General features: G+C 43.1%; 1 protein-coding gene across 7 annotated transcripts in view; it reads right to left on the bottom strand.

Annotated features, from left to right (window-relative positions):
• PRTFDC1 (phosphoribosyl transferase domain containing 1) overlaps positions 1-17,532 on the bottom strand; it is a 101,897-nt gene that overhangs the window by 9,754 nt on the left and 74,611 nt on the right. For all 7 annotated transcript variants that reach the window (XM_033407889.2, XM_033407892.2, XM_004280958.2 and 4 more), the window contains one exon: positions 8,329-8,394. In XM_033407889.2, the coding sequence (XP_033263780.1) occupies positions 8,329-8,394 (66 nt within the window). The remainder of the gene's footprint in view (positions 1-8,328; positions 8,395-17,532) is intronic.

The raw sequence follows: 17,532 nt of genomic DNA, 5'->3' as shown, positions 1-17,532 counted from the left end.
CAGCCGTCCTCTCACGTAGATACGATACAAACAAAAAGCAAAAGAAGCAAAACCATCTTTTCTTTGTGATGAGGAGTCTTAGGGTTTATTCTTTTAATAACTTTTACATATATCGCTCAGTAGTGTTAACTAGAGCTACCATGCTGTATGCTACATATCTAGACTTATCTGACTTACAGCTGGAAGTTCGTGCTTTTTGACCGGCTTCCCCGGGCCCACACCCTGCCTCTGGTAACCACAGATCTGACCTTTCTTCCTGTGAGTTTGGCTTTTGTTTTGTTTTATTTTGTTTTAGATTCCACATATAGGTAAGATGACACAGTATTTGTTTTTCTCTGTCCAACCTATTTCACTTAGCGTAACGTCTTCAAGGTTCATCCACGTTGTTGAAAATGGCAGGATTTCCTTCGTTTTTTTTTAATGGCTTAGTAACATTCCACTGTATATGTATACCACACTTCTTTATTCGACAATAATTTCTTTTTTAAAAATCAATTATTTATTATTATTATTTTAAAATTATTTATTTTTGGCTGCATTGGGTCTTCGTTGCTGCGCGCGGGCTTTCTCTAGTTGCGGCGAGCAGGGGCTACTCTTCATTGCCGTGCGCGGGCCTCTCATTGCGGTGGCTTCTCTTGTTGCGGAGCACGTGCTCTAGGCGCACGGGCTTCAGTAGTTGTGGCACGTGGACTCAGTAGTTGTGGCTCGTGGGCTCTAGAGCGCATGCTCAGTAGTTGTGGCGAATGGGCTTAGTTGCTCCGCGGCATGTGGGATCTTCCCGGACTAGGGCTCGAACCCGTGTCCCCTGCATTGGCAGGCGGATTCTTAACCACTGCACCACCAGGGAAGCCCCTCAACAATAATTTCTTAATATCATATAAACCTAGTACATATTTAAATTTTCCCAGTTGTCCTTCAGATGGCTTTTGTTGTAGTCGGTTTGTCTAATCTAAGACCGTGCACTGGATCCTTAATCTCTTTTAATTTAGAATAGTCTGTAACAATACAAAGGACTTTCTGAGTTCTGCAGAGTACTAAAAAAGTAAAATTATTTAGCAGGCTCCTAAATGATGGGCATGGGAATACGAGTATAGAAAAACCACCTGCTCTTGAAAGGGAACTATGCAGAAAACTGGAGTTCTTTAGTGAGTTCTACAGAGCAGTCATTGCATATATATTTATTTTCCTTTAGAGAACATCAACAGTGTTTTCAAACTCTTTCATTAGTGGTATATGGATTGACTCCTGGATTTTTAGTGGCCTGCCTGTTGTGTGAAAAGCTCACCTCCAAATACAGCAATGCTTTTAGTACCTTTGGAAGATTGGCTCTGCCTTGCAAAACCTTCCTTGAGTAGAGAGAAACTGACTACCCCAACTTTGGAAGCATTTTCAGTATTGTCCAAGAGAACTAATCTCTTTATACTTTAATGGACCAAGATTAGCTCCACAAGCTAAGAGACAACGACTAACTCATCTTTATATGATCAGCATATAACATGGAGACTGGTATGTAGTCGGGGCTCAGAAAACTGCCCGTGGAACAAATCAACAATTCCGACCTTCTTTCTTCCTCTAGTTCATTATACTTTTGACACATCCCCTCCATTTTTCTCCTTAAAGATGTATAATCCCTCCTTAACTGAGCTATTATTAATGTCTATTGCTTTTAATTTTCCTTTAAGAAATCTTCTAAAATCCCTATTTTCTTGACTGGGCAACCTTGGGAATTTTCCAGAACATACTGTGCCTCCCTTAAACACTTCCAATCTACTAACTCCAATCACTGAATCTGAGATGTTCACCAGCCCCCATCTTAGTCATCTCATCACACCGAGCTCACTTCCTCCCAGAAAGCCAGTAAAATCTGTAGCTTGGGAACCGCAGGCAAAAATCCTATGGGGACTCTCAAGAGTGTGTCCTTTCTTTGCTATCGCATGATCCTGATCGAAGCTAATCCCGTCGGGTTTCCTAAAGAAAAAGAAAGGAAGGAAGAAAGAGAAGAAGAAAAGAAAGAAGGAAAGAGTTATGCAAATCTAAATGGTTTTCTTAAATAGGCTATTCCTTTCAGTCTTTCAAAATGCAAAATGATCAGCACCCCACGGTCTAATCCGCAGCAATGTATTTTTGCGGCTGTGGTCACACCCAGCAGAGGGATGATGGCAGGAATGATGGTGAGCTGAGCGCGGATGCTGAGTGTGTGCAGGAGTGTGAATATAAACCCCATGGAGAAAGGCACGCAGTCCAGCGTTTCACTTTATGTGATAATTCACAGAATTGCCAGAATCATCAGTTGGTGGGCATTTCCGTTATTGTTCTCAGCCTAGTCAGAGGCAATTTAAAAGGAATGATTTAAATAGTTAAGGCAGCCAAGGAGGAAACGCTGGCAGGTTCCGATGCTTCACTCTGGCACTTGGTTAGAAACTTATTCGGGGTGGGGTGGCGCGTCTCCTGAAATCTTGCACTTAACCTACACATCTGTGTTTTTCCATTGCTGGATTTGCGCCTGTTTCCATGCGTTTGGTTTTATTCCACCCTTTCAGAGATTTCTCTTGAACATGAATAAAATCGTCTTGCTTTGATGGATACACACATTTTATGAAGTGCCAGGATTAAATCAACTTTGAAAAAAATCAGCCAGAGAGCGCATTGTGCAGACAGCTTAAACACACCAAGTGAAATGCTTTTAATGCTGTGAGCTGAAGGGGCCGCTGAACTGAATCATTGAGGGCTCCCTGTATTCAACTGCCGTGACCTACTTAGAACCATGACGCAGCCAGCCTTTCTTGGGAGTTTTCTTCCTTTTGCTTTAAAAAAAAGAAAGGAGGAAGGGAGGGAGGGAGGGAGGGAGGAGGGAAGGAGGGAGGGAGGGAGGAAGGAGAGAGGAGGAAGGGAGGGAGGAAGGGAGGGAGGGAAGGAGGGAGGGAGGAAAGAAGGAAGGAAGGAAGGAAGGAAGGAAGGAGAGAGAAAGGGAGGGAGGGAGGAAGGAAGGGACGGAGGGAGGAAGGAAGGGAGGGAGGGAGGGAGGAAGGAAGGAAGAAGAGGTAATAAAAGAAGTCAAGAAACAGAAAGGAGCACAGGGGCTGTCTAGAATCTCCCTTTCCTAAACATTTTTTTTTTTTTTTTTTTTTTTTTTGCGGTACGCGGGCCTCTCACTGTTGTGGCCTCTCCCATTGCGGAGCACAGGCTCCGGACGCGCAGGCTCAGCAGCCATGGCTCGCGGGCCCAGCTGCTCCGCGGCATGTGGGATCTTCCCGGACCGGGGCACGAACCTGTGTCCCCTGCATCGGCAGGCGGACTCTCAACCACTGAGCCACCAGGGAAGCCCTCCCTTTCCTAAACATTTTAACTTGCATATCTATAGAGGACTTAAGAAGTTACATAGTACAGTTACGGGGTTTACAATGCATGGAAAATTATACAGGTGATTTTTCCATGTTTTTAAAAGTCCTTCTATAAACAAATTTGATTTTAAAAAATCCTTTCTAACCCTCCCTCTTTCAGGAATCACTGAGCTCCTTCCTGCGCCTTTGGAGAGGGCTGTTCCCTCTGTTTCACCCCCTACTTCGTTCCTGTAGTTCAAGTGCTCCAATCAGTCAATCAATCAAGTGAACAATCAAGTGGTTTCCTAACTGGTTTCTCTACCCGGAGCCTCTCCCTTCTTTCAGTTAAGTCCACCCTCCCGTCAGGTGCATTTTCCCCAAAACACAGCTTCATGATGTCACCACGGCTCAGCAACTTTTGCGGCTCTTTGCTTTTCCGAGCAAGTTACACTAGTTATTCAACATATTCTATAAACCAAATTCAGTCGACATTTTCAGTTTTTCAAATTATCGTTTTCCTATTTTTGACTAATTTCCTTCAGTCACACTGGGCCACTCCTGTCCTCTGGCTTCGCTATTCCCTCCCCTTCCTCCCCCTTTCCACATGCTAATCTCTCTCCCTCTTCAGTGCTATTCCCAGACGTTCTGGTCCCAAGTAAAACCTCACCCTCTTCTCTCTAAGACGATCACAGTCCTAAGGAATCATTCCTTCTTTGGATTTCTTTAAGCTCAAGGAAACAGTCTTGTGTGGAAAGAACCCCTAAAGTTCTTCTCTTTAATGCTCGGGTACCGAGCATTAAAAAAAAGAAGGCCTGAATAAGTTCATGGCAGAGTAATAATATAATGATCAGTATAACTTCAGTGTAAATTTGTTGATTGAGAAATTGTGATTACTCTATGAGAAGGGATAAGTTAGCTGATGGCTTGTAACAACACTTGCAACGCAGATATTCACCCAAAGCATCTTCCATCCCAGGCAGATACTTATTGCAGTTTCAGACTTTCTTCTACCACCATTAATAAAAGGACCCACTCACTGTTGGGTGCCTTTTCCTTTTAAGTTTTTTTCCCAGCTGGTGTACATTCTGCATGATGGAAACACTCTGAAGGGCCTCTGAATTTTTTTTTTCTTTTTCTTTTTCTTTTTTCAGCCACTCTGCCTGGCCTGCGGGATCTTAGTTCCCCGACCAGGGATCCAACCCGCGCCCCCTGCATGGGAAGCATGGAGTCTTAACCATTGGACCACCAGGGAAATCCCTGAAATTTATTTTTAAAGTTCTCTCAAACTCTTAATGGATAGCCTTTTCTGAAAGGCTGAAGAAGGGATGAGCAGAGCAGGCCATATGAATGCCTTTATCCTTTTAAGGAAAAGGAAATTCCAAAGGTTAAGTGAAATTTTTTTCATCCTCCACTCTCAGGTGTGTAGCACTCACCAACTCCGTCTAGCCTGGACTCCCGTGGAACACTGAAGCCCTTCTGCTTCTACAGAGAGAATGTCCCCTCACTCGACATCACTCATCCAGTTCCCAACCAAACCAGCTGGTTCATCGTCCTTCCGTGTGACCAGGTGGGCTTCTATTTACCCTTTCCTTCTGCCATGTCCGCCCGTTCCCAAACTTAACTGAAGAGGTCTTTCTGATTTCTATCTAAGAGAAAGAGGAGCCTGCACTCACTCGATCACCAAATACTTATTCCGACCTGTTGCAGACTAGGTACCATGCACAATGCTGGGATAGAATGGTCCCTGCCGCCATCACACTGACATCCTGGTGGGGGAAATAGGCAAATAAAATAAATAAGCCCCAAATAAACACCGGAAATTATGGAAAAGGCTTCAGTGGAAACAGGGTGGGTATAGAGACTTAATGGAGAATGTGGGGCGGGGGGACGGCTAGAGGGGAAGAGCTTGTGCTCATTTCAGACCGAGAGTCGGGGAAGGCCTCCTTTACACGGGAGCCTTTAGGCTGAAATCTGACGGATAGGAGGAAAGTGGATTCCAGGTGGAGGCCACGGCTTGTCCGAGGTCTTGGCAGGAAGGAGCTTAGCCAGCGTGCTTACTGCACTGCGAGGTAGAGGTGAACACTGTACCGTGATGCTGGGAGGGAGACAGGGCCAGATCACGCGGGTCTTTGAGGCTGTGATAAGGAGGTCGGACTGTAATCTCAGAGCACTGGGTTGCCAGGTAAAATACAGAACATCCAGATACATCTGAATTTCAGATAAAGAACAACTTTTTAGTTTACGTGTGTTCCAAATATTGCATGGGACATACTTATGCTGAAAATTTATTCATTGCTTATTTGAAATTCAAATTTAACTTGGCATCCTGTTTTTTGCTTTGTTTTTTGTTTTTTTTTTTGTTTTTTTTTTTACTAAGTCTGACAACCCTAATTGACAGGCTGCTAAAAGGTTTTCAGTAGGCAAGTGATGTGATCCAATTTGTATTTTAAGAAGATCCCTTTGACTGCTTCTTGGAGAATGGTTTGCAGGGTGGCATAGTTAAGTGAAGGTAAGTTCAGGGAGACTGGTTAGGTTTTCACAGCAGCTCAGAAGAGGGACAGAGCTAGTCTCGCCCTAGAGACTAGTCTTCTCAAACTTTAATGTGGATAGGAATCATGTCCGGGATCTTGTTAAAATGAAGATTTAATTCAGTAGATCTGGGGTGGGATCTGAGATACTACATTTCTAATAAGCCTACAGGTGGCGCTGACCTTGCTGGTTTCTAGACCAAGGGTCAGCAAACTATGGCCCATTGGCCAAATCTGGCCTGCCGTCTGTTTTTGTAAATAAAGTTTTATTGAAACACAGCCATGTCCATTGGTTTCCATTTCATCTATGGCAGCTTTCTGCTTTCATGCTATGATGGCAGAGTGAAGTCGATGAACAGAAGACTATATGGGCCACAAAACCGAAAAATATTTACTATTTGGCCCATACCTGGAAAGTTTATCTGATGCCTGCCCTAGACCACACTTTGAGTAGCAAGGTCTACATTTGGATGGTTACCATGGAGATGGAGAGACATAGGCAGATTCAAGATATATTTGAAAGCACAGAGTGTGGTCTACATTGGTTCATTAAACATTCCCTTCTGACATGAGCCTAGGGACCCTGAGCTGCATGTCGAGACAGCTGAGAACCTGGTTATCAATGGTGATTCATCTTGAAAACATTTACCCAAGAAGCCCAAGGTGTTCTACTCGGCACACCTCTGAATGTATATAGAAATGCGTCTGTGCACACACGGAGAGTGGAAAGACACCGCATAACAGCACCTGGTAACCTGGACGAATCAATTGTCATGCTAGCAAAAAACTGAAGCCCACTCCTGTTCGGACTTACTGCTGGCTGGTTTCCACTTTTCCTACCTCAACTTCCATGATCTCTACTTTCTCATGATGAGGGTGGTCTTTGCAGTAACTGTAGGTGAGGAAACTGAGGCACAGCCTTGTTACCTCCTCTGCTCACTCCACCCCCAGTAAGAAATGACCCTTTCCTCAATCTCCTCTCTCTCTCTTTTAAAAAAATTATAACCTTTATCCTATGTCTTAAAGGAAGGGAATATCCAGTGCTCACTTAAGAGGGAAAATCACTTTAAAACAAAATAGCAGATGATTTTAGAAGGCAGGAGAGAAAGACTACACTTCTTCTGTACACATTTTTTCTTGGCATTCCTTTGGGATTCTTAGAGTTGCCACATTGACATCTTCCATGGTAAATGCACAAGGTACGATAATTCTCTTGTGTAATAAACTTACAAGGCAGTGTCATACAACAAAGTACTAAAATGACTTATCATTTAAAGACCATTCCAGGGTTGTTACAAGTTATGAATTTCTGGAAATTGCTTTGAGTATTTTATCTTTCTAGGATAAAATACTCAAATATCAAATAATATTTTATGCACTGATGTAGTAACATCAAATGGTGGCCATGTGATACATACATTAACACCAACAAGTTAATTCCAACTTCTGCGGGGCACGATTTCCTACTAGATAGCAATTTAACACTCAGATGCTATGCTATCTTCCGAGGAGAGGGAAGTAAGCGGTTCTGTAGTTTGTCCTTGTGGCTCTGCAGTGTTCCTAGTGTCATTATACCTTTCTTTAAAATGAAATGTGGCTGCTCTTTCTTTCCCCATGTGGGCATTGCAAAACAATAACAGCCGCAAATATGAGAGATTAAGCTTGTATAATAGACTGATCCGTTTTACTTAGAAAGCTGAAGTTGCTCAGGGATAATGAATACAAGATACGTCAGCGGAGGTGAACAAAACCAAATTCTGTGTCGCTTTCGTTCACGGCAAAACTTGCATTTCAGATCACATTTGCACAAAGACCATCTGCTTGATGAAACAACTCTTCCTTCCCAAATGCGTGGATTTATGTCAGAATCCAAACAGTTTTTCACTTTATCATTAAGCACTGGCAGGTTTGGAACTCCAAATTAACATCGGAGGTGTCTGCCTCATAATCTCCTGGGCTACATTCTTTTTAATGGGGGGAAAAAAGGCAAAGTGCTGAAGAATGAAAAAAATCTCCAGATATCCTTTTTTTATTCCCTGCCTAAATTTTAAACATTTCAACAAACCTGTTTTAACGTCTTACTGAAGTGCTTAGGTGCTGAGGCACAGATGAGAGGAGAAAAGCAGGCAAATAAAGGAAAAGTCTTCCCTTTCAGAAGGTACCTGAAAGGGTGAGTAGGAAAAGAAAGGGAAAGAGAAGAAGGAATGCTAAGGGGTTTTGTAATGTGAGGTTGTCTGAAACAAAATGCAAGGAAGCTTGGAGACGAAAGATTCAGTTCGCATCAGGTCTTGGAAGCATGATAGAAGGAGTGTTTTATAAAAGAAGAAATCATTAAAAGGATTCACACATCCATTTGCATGAATTAGCAAACCTGGGAGAGTGCCTAAAATGGACTACAGTGCTGACCTGAAATGAAGGTCACTGATTTCCCCGCAACCTCAATGCCTCAGTGTACACAGAGCATAGTTACATGAACGAACCTTTCCAGCCAGTGTTGAGAGATCATCACCTCCAATTATCTGCATCTCGCCCATGGACTGGTCATTCTAAAAGAAAAAGGGGAGACAACATTTTACTGTACAAGAAAACCTTTAAAGCACGTTTCCCTGTCTACCCGGCCAGTGGCGAGACTGCGCCTTACAAATATAGCACAAATAGCTGGTACAGATTCGTGGTTGCCTATGGTTACCAAGAGCCACTCTCCTGCCACTGTGCTTGAGACAAAGCACTCTAATGGCTGGTGGGCGAGTCTGTGTGGAGAGGGCATGGAAGGAGTAGAGAGAGGACAAGCAAACCTAATTTTGGGACAAAAAAACCATGGAAGGTGCCTGCAGCTATTCTGAGACAGATGGAACTGGAGGAGACAGTCATGCTCCTGGACTTCCCTGGGGTGAGGGGGTGGCTACGGGAGCCCCAGGAGGGGCCTAGCATTTGTCAGCTGTGCCAACGGGCCTCAGTTACAGCCCTGCAGTGGGGAACAATTAGACTGGCTCCCAGAGAGGTTAGAGACCCCCTCTACTCCCTACCAGCGCTGGTCTAATCCCTCATCTGGTGTTGAGGGCAGTTCTAACAGGCCAAGGCTCAAGAACTATTACAGTCAGACCTTCAGACGTGGATGATGAAGCCTTAGGAACTTACTGCAGTTCCAGGAATATAAGACCCAGAACCCCATTCAGAAGATGTTATCACAGTACCTTGTAATAACATATAATGGAAAAGAATCTGAAAAAGAATATATATATCTGAATCACTGCCGTACACCAGAAACTAACACAACATTGTAAATCAACTATACTACAATTAAAAAAAAGACTTTTCACTCAAATCCTATTAGGGGTTATGAGCATTCCTTTTCACAATATTTATATACAGGACATTATCCTGTCCCAATCAAACCACACACACACACACACACACACACACACACACACACACACAATGAACAAAATATGGATTGTTCCTTAGTATAAATATCACAATAGAATAACATGGGGGCAGAATGGGAAAGAGAGAGCAGGCAGCTTGTTTTCTGGCCTCCTTGCAAAGAGGCATTAAAGGAACCGAAGCAGATATCCTACAGGCAACTGGTTTCATGACCAAGCAAGACTGCTGCGATGTTGCAGTCCCTTCATCCAAACAATAACCTAAGTGAGAAGACACCAATAGAGGGACCAGACGTACACTGTGCTGAACCAGGAAACATCTCCAGTTACTGCTGCGGACAGCTGTTGCTTTGGCTAGTTCACTGCTTTTCTCCCTTATTCTGGCAAGAAGGTCCTGCTTCTTTCCCGGGAGAGTTCATTCCATTTGGTTCAGGTGGAGCCAGGCCTTACCTCTATAAATCAGCTATGCCCGAAGCTATAACCAACCTTGAACTTTCCAGCTACTTAAGCCAATTCATTCCCTTAAAGAAATTTTCCCTTGGGTTGGTTTGAATTGGATTCTGTCACTTGCAACTGAGAGTCTAGACCTAGAGTTACTTTGTCATAGCACTGGTCATCCGGAAAGGGAAACAAAAAAAAGCCAACCAACCAATATAACAGTTTTACCAATGAAGCAGCCTTTTATTTTTTTACCTTACTGCTCAAGAGAAAAAAAAAAAAAAGACCTTAAAACGTTCTTACTTCCACTTTGAAAGCATTCATTCCTTACTGCAAAGGAGTGGAGACAATGGTTGAAGTGGCCCATAAGTTAGATAAAACCAATAATTTTCTTCTTATGGGAACTGATCTTAAAAGGAGAAAATCAAAGGCTAACCAGAATTCGCTGATCTTTCCTGTTTTTGTACAGGCGTATGTAATCATATATTCACACGCAGTCATGTCAGCAGGTTGAGAACTTGTCAAAAATGTCAAAGGAGAAAATTTTCTTGTCACTTCTAGAGGTGCTGAGATAAGAGGAGTTAATATAGGGAGAATTTCTGTGTATTACACTCACACATGGTAATAGCAGCAAGAAAAGTAAAATTTCAGTGTCTCCAGAGGACTGAGGTATGCAGAATTGGATGGAACAGCTAAACCACAAAGTTTGATGTAAAAAAATGAGACTTATACTCTGCTAGATCTGAGTAAATTTCACAATAATTCTACTATTATCATCTCTATTCAGAAACAAAAACACAACACATCAGAAAGCTGAATACAATGCTCTAAGTCACACATTTAGTGTGTTTTCAAGCAAGTCTTATTTCAGAAGGCCTCACTTAGTCCAAGCTTATAACATATTTTTAATATTAGATTTGCCCTTAATTCATCTGGAATTTATATCTTCCAAGTGTGTATATGGTCAATTGTCCTAATACCATTTATTGAATTGTTTATTTTTTTCCCTACTGGTTTGAAATGTCATTTTTATCATATCCTTCATTCTAATATGCAAGGATCAATTTCTATATACTTCTGTTTCATTAACCAAAAATGTCTATTTCAGCATCAAAACCATACTGTTAAATTATTATAGCTTTTTAGTATGTTTTAGTGTCTGGTAGAGCAAGTCCCAATTTTTTGTTCTTCTAAAAAATTGTCTTGGCTACTTTTGCACATTTATTCTCCTATCTGGTGGGTTGTTAAGAAGCTCAAATGAATTAATACACACAGAACATTTAGAACAGAGCCTGGCATATGGTAAGCACTCAGTAGATGCTAGCTGTGACTGATTTCTTCCCTTTCCTCCCTCCCGCCCTCCCTTTCTTTCTTCCTTCCCTCCCTCCCTGGAAACAATCACCCCTCAATCCTCCCTAGTACACTGGAGTCTGGAGCTCCCTGGTTTAATGACTCTGGAAAATATGTCTGGGATGGAGAAGGGCAATTAGAGGTCCAACTTCTCCATTCATATGCTTCCCATTGCCTTGCTGCATCCAGACCATTCCTCACTCCACCTTCTAAGAACCTGGTGACAAACTAGTAAGCCTTTCAGGAATCCTGTGGTCTGATGACTCCTCTCTACTCTTTGAAATCAGCCTCCATAGACATTTAGATTTTCAGTTTCTCTATTTTGCTGAGTCAATGCCCTTCCTTAATCAGTTTTATCACCTAAAAAACAACACTGACATCTCTTGCCCACTGAGGTCTTCTCCCTTTCCTCTCGTCCTTGTGGGTATATGTATATCTTGTTTATTTCTTTACTGTCGTTTCGCTGGGGTTTCAGGAAAAAAAGGAGTTAACTGAATGCATTCAATTCACTGTGTTTAACTATAACATTTTTCTAGTGGTTCAAAAACATCCTTATATTCCTAGGATTGATTTTTTTTTTTTTTTTACACCACTGGTTTTGATTTGAAACTATTTTCTTTGGGATTGTTCATCTGATCTTCGTAAGTAAGAATGACCTACAATTTTCCTTTCTTTTGCTACCTTTGTGGATTTTTAAACCCAGTTATACAAGCCTCATATGAGTTGGGTGACTCTTTGTCTTTTTTTCTATATGCTAGAAAGGTCTGTATATGGGTGAATGTATCTATTTTGCTAAGGTTCAGTAGAGCTCAGAATAGGTATTATTTAATCCCCAATTTACAAACAAGGAACTGGACGCAGCAAGAGTCTGAGTAACTTGCCCAAAGAGGTACTACTAGTAAGTGAAGGAATCCAGTTCAATTCTAGAATTGCCTGAATTGACATTATTCTTGTGTTAATCACCCCCCGTCCTCCACAATATTCCTAGAAGGTAGAAGTAACAGTACATCTCTGAGAGTAACATGGAGAAGAAATTGGGTCCTGGTTATACTAATGTAGTAAAATATATAAGCTGAAATGGCTAGGAGAAATCTACATCTTGAAAGAAATATTGGTAGCTGTTGTGTGGATTTATTTAAACAGCAAAGGAAGTCTCTGACGTATAGTTCAGGCATCCTCAGAAAGAAATATATTGGAAATTTCTAGTTTAGGTGACCTGATCTCCAGGTGCAAAAAAAAGCTCAGCAGGTATGGTGACTACTCAAACAAGAGAATGCGGACTGTTTAGATAATGCTTAGGAAAAAACATAACCGAGGAAGAATAAATATCCTGAATTCCTTTTGAGGAACCGGAAGGGGAAAAGTAAAGAAAGCAAATAAACAAAAGAACCACTCTCTCGGCCATTCATTTCCAAAGTCAGAGCAACATGCTTCATTCAGAATCTATACACGCAAAGGCTTTCTCAACATGCTCCGCCCCCACAGATGCCTTAACTTCGCTTTTTCCCTCTTCTTTTTAGCCTCATCCTCCCTCTCAGCTCTTCTCCTGTGCTCAGTAAGGTAGTCAGTACTATATCAAATGGATAGAGGGGCAAACCCCAAACCAAAACAGTTCATTATAAGAAGCTTTAATGATGAAACCGGAGAGCTTCTAATGAAAATGTTGCAAACTGTTGAAAAATTTTTCAAAAACTCTAACATTGATACCAAGTCAGATAACAAGGACAGGTGAATCAGTTCCAGTGCTTTCTTTTTAACCAGCTGTTGATGTAGGGTGTGGGTCCCCGAGTCCTTTAAGCAGCCTGGGGTCAAAGTAGAGGTCACAGGGCAGTCAGAGCTGGTGGCTTGTGTGCCTGTCCCTCGCTTCACCCAGAGCAGCTCCTCTTATCGCTGTTATATTAACTGGGTTCAAGGTAAGATGATGGCGGCCAAAAAGTTTGAAAACCCTCATGTCAATATTTTCTTCCTTTGAAATGGACTTGCCTTCTTTTCAGTTCTTGTTCATTTAAATATCCATTTGTTTCTGGGATCATTTTTGTTTAGAAACTCATTCTTACAACCTATGTGGGTGAATTGTGAGAAAGGAACATGGTGACTGGTGAACAGGCAGCCGGTGTCCCCAGGTCCCCTGGGGACCAGACTTCCTGGGTTCCAGTCCCAGCCCCACCTTCTCTTAGTTGTATGACCTTGAGGAAGCTACTTAACCTCTCAGTGCTCCACTGTCCCTGTCTATAAAAAGAGTATGTCAATAGTTCCCACCTCCTAGGATTACTGGGAAGAGTAAATGAATTAATACGAATTCAGCACTTAGAAAAGTGCCTGGCGTGTAATAAGCAGTTCCTAAAGTAAGCCTTGTCTTCTCATCATCTACTTTTAGTCTAAGAAACTTGCACATCTACCTGAGTTTCCTAACACTGACTTTGTGACGATTCTTCGTTCAGTTCACTGAGCACACGACTGCTATGTGAATGCCTCGTGCTCTGAGGTTATGGTTTCTGAGGCTGACAGCCACCCATGAGGCCTGTGGTTAAGAAGGACTCATGGCCTTCTGTTGCCACTTTGCATCATGGCTACAGTCTTGATTAAAAACAAGCTCAGTTGTATGGTCCTTTGGGGTTTCTCAGTGACCTCTCCCCAGTTCCCAAGCTATGATGTCTGAATCTTTAAAGTAGACCATTTCATGGGTATAATAAGCATCATTCCACTCTGCTGTTTTCATCTTTCTCCTCAACAGACAGAAGCCACCTGGAGATGATGCTCAGATCCACTTTTGTCCTTATCAGCTCTTGTCTGTACTCTGTTGGAGCCGTTTATAGTCAGTAAAGAGTTAACCTTGAAATTGCTTTACAAGATGGCAGCAGAAGATCTGTAGTAGAACATGAGGATGGGGCTTCCCTGGTGGCACAGATGTTGAGAGTCCGCCTGCCGATGCAGGGGACGTGGGTTCGTGCCCCGGTCCGGGAAGATCCCACATGCCGCGGAGCGGCTGGGCCCGTGAGCCATGGCCGCTGAGCCTGCGTGTCCGGAGCCTGTGCTCCGCAACGGTAGAGGCCACAACAGTGAGAGGCCCACGTACCACAAAAAAAAAAAAAAAAGAGAGAGAATGGATGGCTGGTTTCCTGAAAATTTTCCCGGGCCTGGCTCCATTTTTGCCTTGGGGATCATGAGATACCCCAATTCTTTCCTTTAATCCACCACCTCAGCTTAAGGTAATTTAAAATAGATTTACACTACTTGTCAATAACAGAACCTTGACTAAGGTTTCACACCAACTTACAGGAGAAGTCAATATTTGCAAATTATGATAAATATTATTAGGGACAACTTAGTGGTGACACATCATCACTCATCACTGAGGGACACGCATCACTGTGCTGCATGAGACCCTAGACTTCCCGGCACACAACGTACTGCTTCCTCCTCCATGTCTTAGCTCGTGGTTGCTCCCGTCACACCTCCCCATCTTTCTTCACAGGACTAATTCCTACTCTTCCTTCAAGACTCAGTTCAGGCGTCATCTCTTCTAGGAAGCTTTCCAGGAGTCCCCTGGATGTGATGTGTCCCTATAACGCTCTATGCATGTCTGCATGTCAATAGACCACGTCCAACGGGAATTTTCTGTGAATGCAGCAATTGCCAATGGCATGAGGACTTCAGCACAAACAGCTTTATTTGCATCCTAACTGCACCCCCAGTGGCTGGCACATTGTGGCATCCAGTGTTTGCTGAGCTACACTGAAGCATCTGTGTACATGTGTTTGCTATAGTTTTAATACTTCTTCCTCTACCCATGGGAGACACTAAGTGTTCTCAGGCAGCACTTGGTTTCTCTTGCTTTAAGTTCTTTCTGCAGCTGTCCAGGAGACGGAAGGAGCTTACTGCCCAATAGAGACAGAGAAAAAATAAAAACTATAAACAAACACATGAGAAAATATCTGTAAAGCTCAATTGAAAGGGGCACAAATGAAACTGACTTGAGTAACTTGCAAGATGGGAAGACTGAAAGAATACAGAACCTCCTCTGTGATGTCTGAATGATTCCCACCCAAACTATGTTTCTTTCTTCTTATTACTAGTGTTTTATTATCTCAGTTATCAAAGAGCCTTCTCGGTACTTTGAAAAATCTAAATGTGAAAATCCATGTGAATTCTGAACATGAAAATTATGAAAATATGAATTAGTAAGTTATGTTAATATCAGTCTTTCATTTCATGATTAGTAAATGATACATTTTAAAGCCAAACTAGCATTTTAACCCAGAAAAAAATATGTATATGTTAGCATGTACAATTTAGGTCATTTGAAAGAACACATACATTTTGTATTTCCCGAATTTGGTGTGTAACTTTGCAAGCAGGATGAGACTTTATTCAAGGACAAAATGGCCTTCTGTGTAATGACAATGATTTATTGCTCTATTGTGATTGGTATTCCACACCACCCAGTCTCTAAGAGGAGTACTGGTTAGCTCAGAGTAATCCCTACCCAACAGAGAAAAGCTCTTTTCTTTATGAGAAATAAAGCAATCTTGGGTCAGAAGAAGCGACCACAATGATGAGAAGCTATAGGCTGGTAGGAATAATAAAGGGTCACCAAGAAAAAGGAAAAAGGGAGTAGAAGGAAGAAAATGGACCTTTACTTCCATTTATTTATAAAAGACCCCAGGAAAGAGGAAACTCAGTTTAAAAACAGATTCGGTGACTTTGCTTTACATGGACTCTGAAACCTTGAAGCAGGATATCCTTCTGTTTTAAACCTCGGTATGGATTTGTTGTTTTGGTTTAAATTATGTTTTTAAATTATGAGTCAGAAAGAAAAACAAGTTGAACCCTTGACACAACTCAATGACCCCAAAGGACTTCAGTAAAATCTACGTTTTCAAATGTGGATGACCATATCCCAGTGGTGACTATTTCTTTTTTTTTTTTTTTCGGTACGTGGGCCTCTCACTGTTGTGCCCTCTCCCGTTGCGGAGCACAGGCTCCGGACGCGCAGGCTCAGCGGCCATGGCTCACGGGCGCAGCCGCTCCGCGGCATGTGGAATCTTCCCGGACCGGGGCACGAACCCGCGTGCCCTGCATCGGCAGGCGGATTCCCCACCACTGCGCCACCAGGGAAGCCCGGTGACTATTTCTTGAAAGGTCATTTTCTCCACACAATTTTTTTTTCCCTAGATAACCCAGGGGAGATTCATAATTATAACTTTTAAAAAAAGAACCAAATGGAAATTATTTTTCAACAGTAAAGAAATCTTAAGCCAGCTCTCACAGACCTGTTTTAAGATTGCCAGAGGATGGGACGGTGGACAGGAAGGGCCAAGGGAGAGGACTGGTGGCACATCCTGCGCCAGGGAGACCTCCAAAACACACATTGCTTTCTGGCATTAGACTGGATATGCCTTTGCTCCCACCCAATTGTACTCTGGGTCCAAAGGGTTCTGCTTTCTCGTGTGACTTCTCAGCTCAAAATATTTCTGCAGTTGCCCATGCCTGCAGAATGAAGTCTCATTTTGTCATCGCAATGGGCCAGGCCATCCTTAGAGCCAGGCAACAGAGGTCTTGCACATCACAAATACCAAAACACAAAGACATTTGCTTTTTTCTTTTTGGTCTTAAAAGGAAGCTTTGGGGGAGAATTCTGGAATAGTTTGAGCTAATGAGAATTATGCAATAGGGACGTGTGTGCTGAACTGGGCTTTTCCTCCCACCCCTGACCCTCACAGGGCCAAATCTGTGGTGGGGCAGGTGGTGGTGGCCTCCCTTGGGAAGCCAGACAAAGAGGCACTGGTCTATTTTCCAGGTGGCCCTAAATCACCCAAAGCAGGTACCTCAGAGGCTGGGCTCCCCAGATAACTGTTCCCTCCCGCCTCTCTGCTCAGGAAGTAGGGTCTCCGAGGCATCTGAGTTGGAAAAGAGAGGCATGAAGAATCTCGCTGCCCCAACTCCCTGGAAAGCTTAACCCGGCCAGTCCCATGAGGGGTTCAGGCAGACTCAGTCACCATCCAGGAGCTGGTCCTGGGCCCAGCTGGTGCCCCACCCTGCCTAGCAGGTACACGGCTCTGCTCGGGCTTGTAGGCTGCAGGGGTGAGCGCCGCTCCTGCAGCCTCCAGCTCAGGTGATCTGGCTAGAAACGTGAGCCTGGCCACGGACAAGGCTGTAAAGTTTCAGAACCTTACCTATTTAGGTATATGCTATGGGAATCTCCATTTGTTCGCTTGCCCTGGGCCTCATACACAGTAGGGGCAAGACGAACTCTGAGAACCATTCACCGAGTGCCAGGTGCTACGCTAGGGCCATTGCTTACACGAATCCTAACGACGTCCTATGAGGTGTGATCCAGCCATTGCGCTACTTGGTACTTACCTGCGGAATCAAACACTTTGGGGCATACAAAAACCTGCACCCTGGCCACTGTGGAAAACAGTATGGAGATTCCTCAGAAAACTAAAAACAGAATCACCATATGATCCAGCAATCCCACTCCTGGGCATATATCCAGAGGAAACTATAATT

The sequence above is a fragment of the Orcinus orca genome, chromosome 2, assembly GCF_937001465.1.
Source record: "Orcinus orca chromosome 2, mOrcOrc1.1, whole genome shotgun sequence".
NCBI classification, from domain to species: domain Eukaryota; kingdom Metazoa; phylum Chordata; class Mammalia; order Artiodactyla; family Delphinidae; genus Orcinus; species Orcinus orca.
This window is presented reverse-complemented; position numbering and strand designations above follow the sequence as displayed.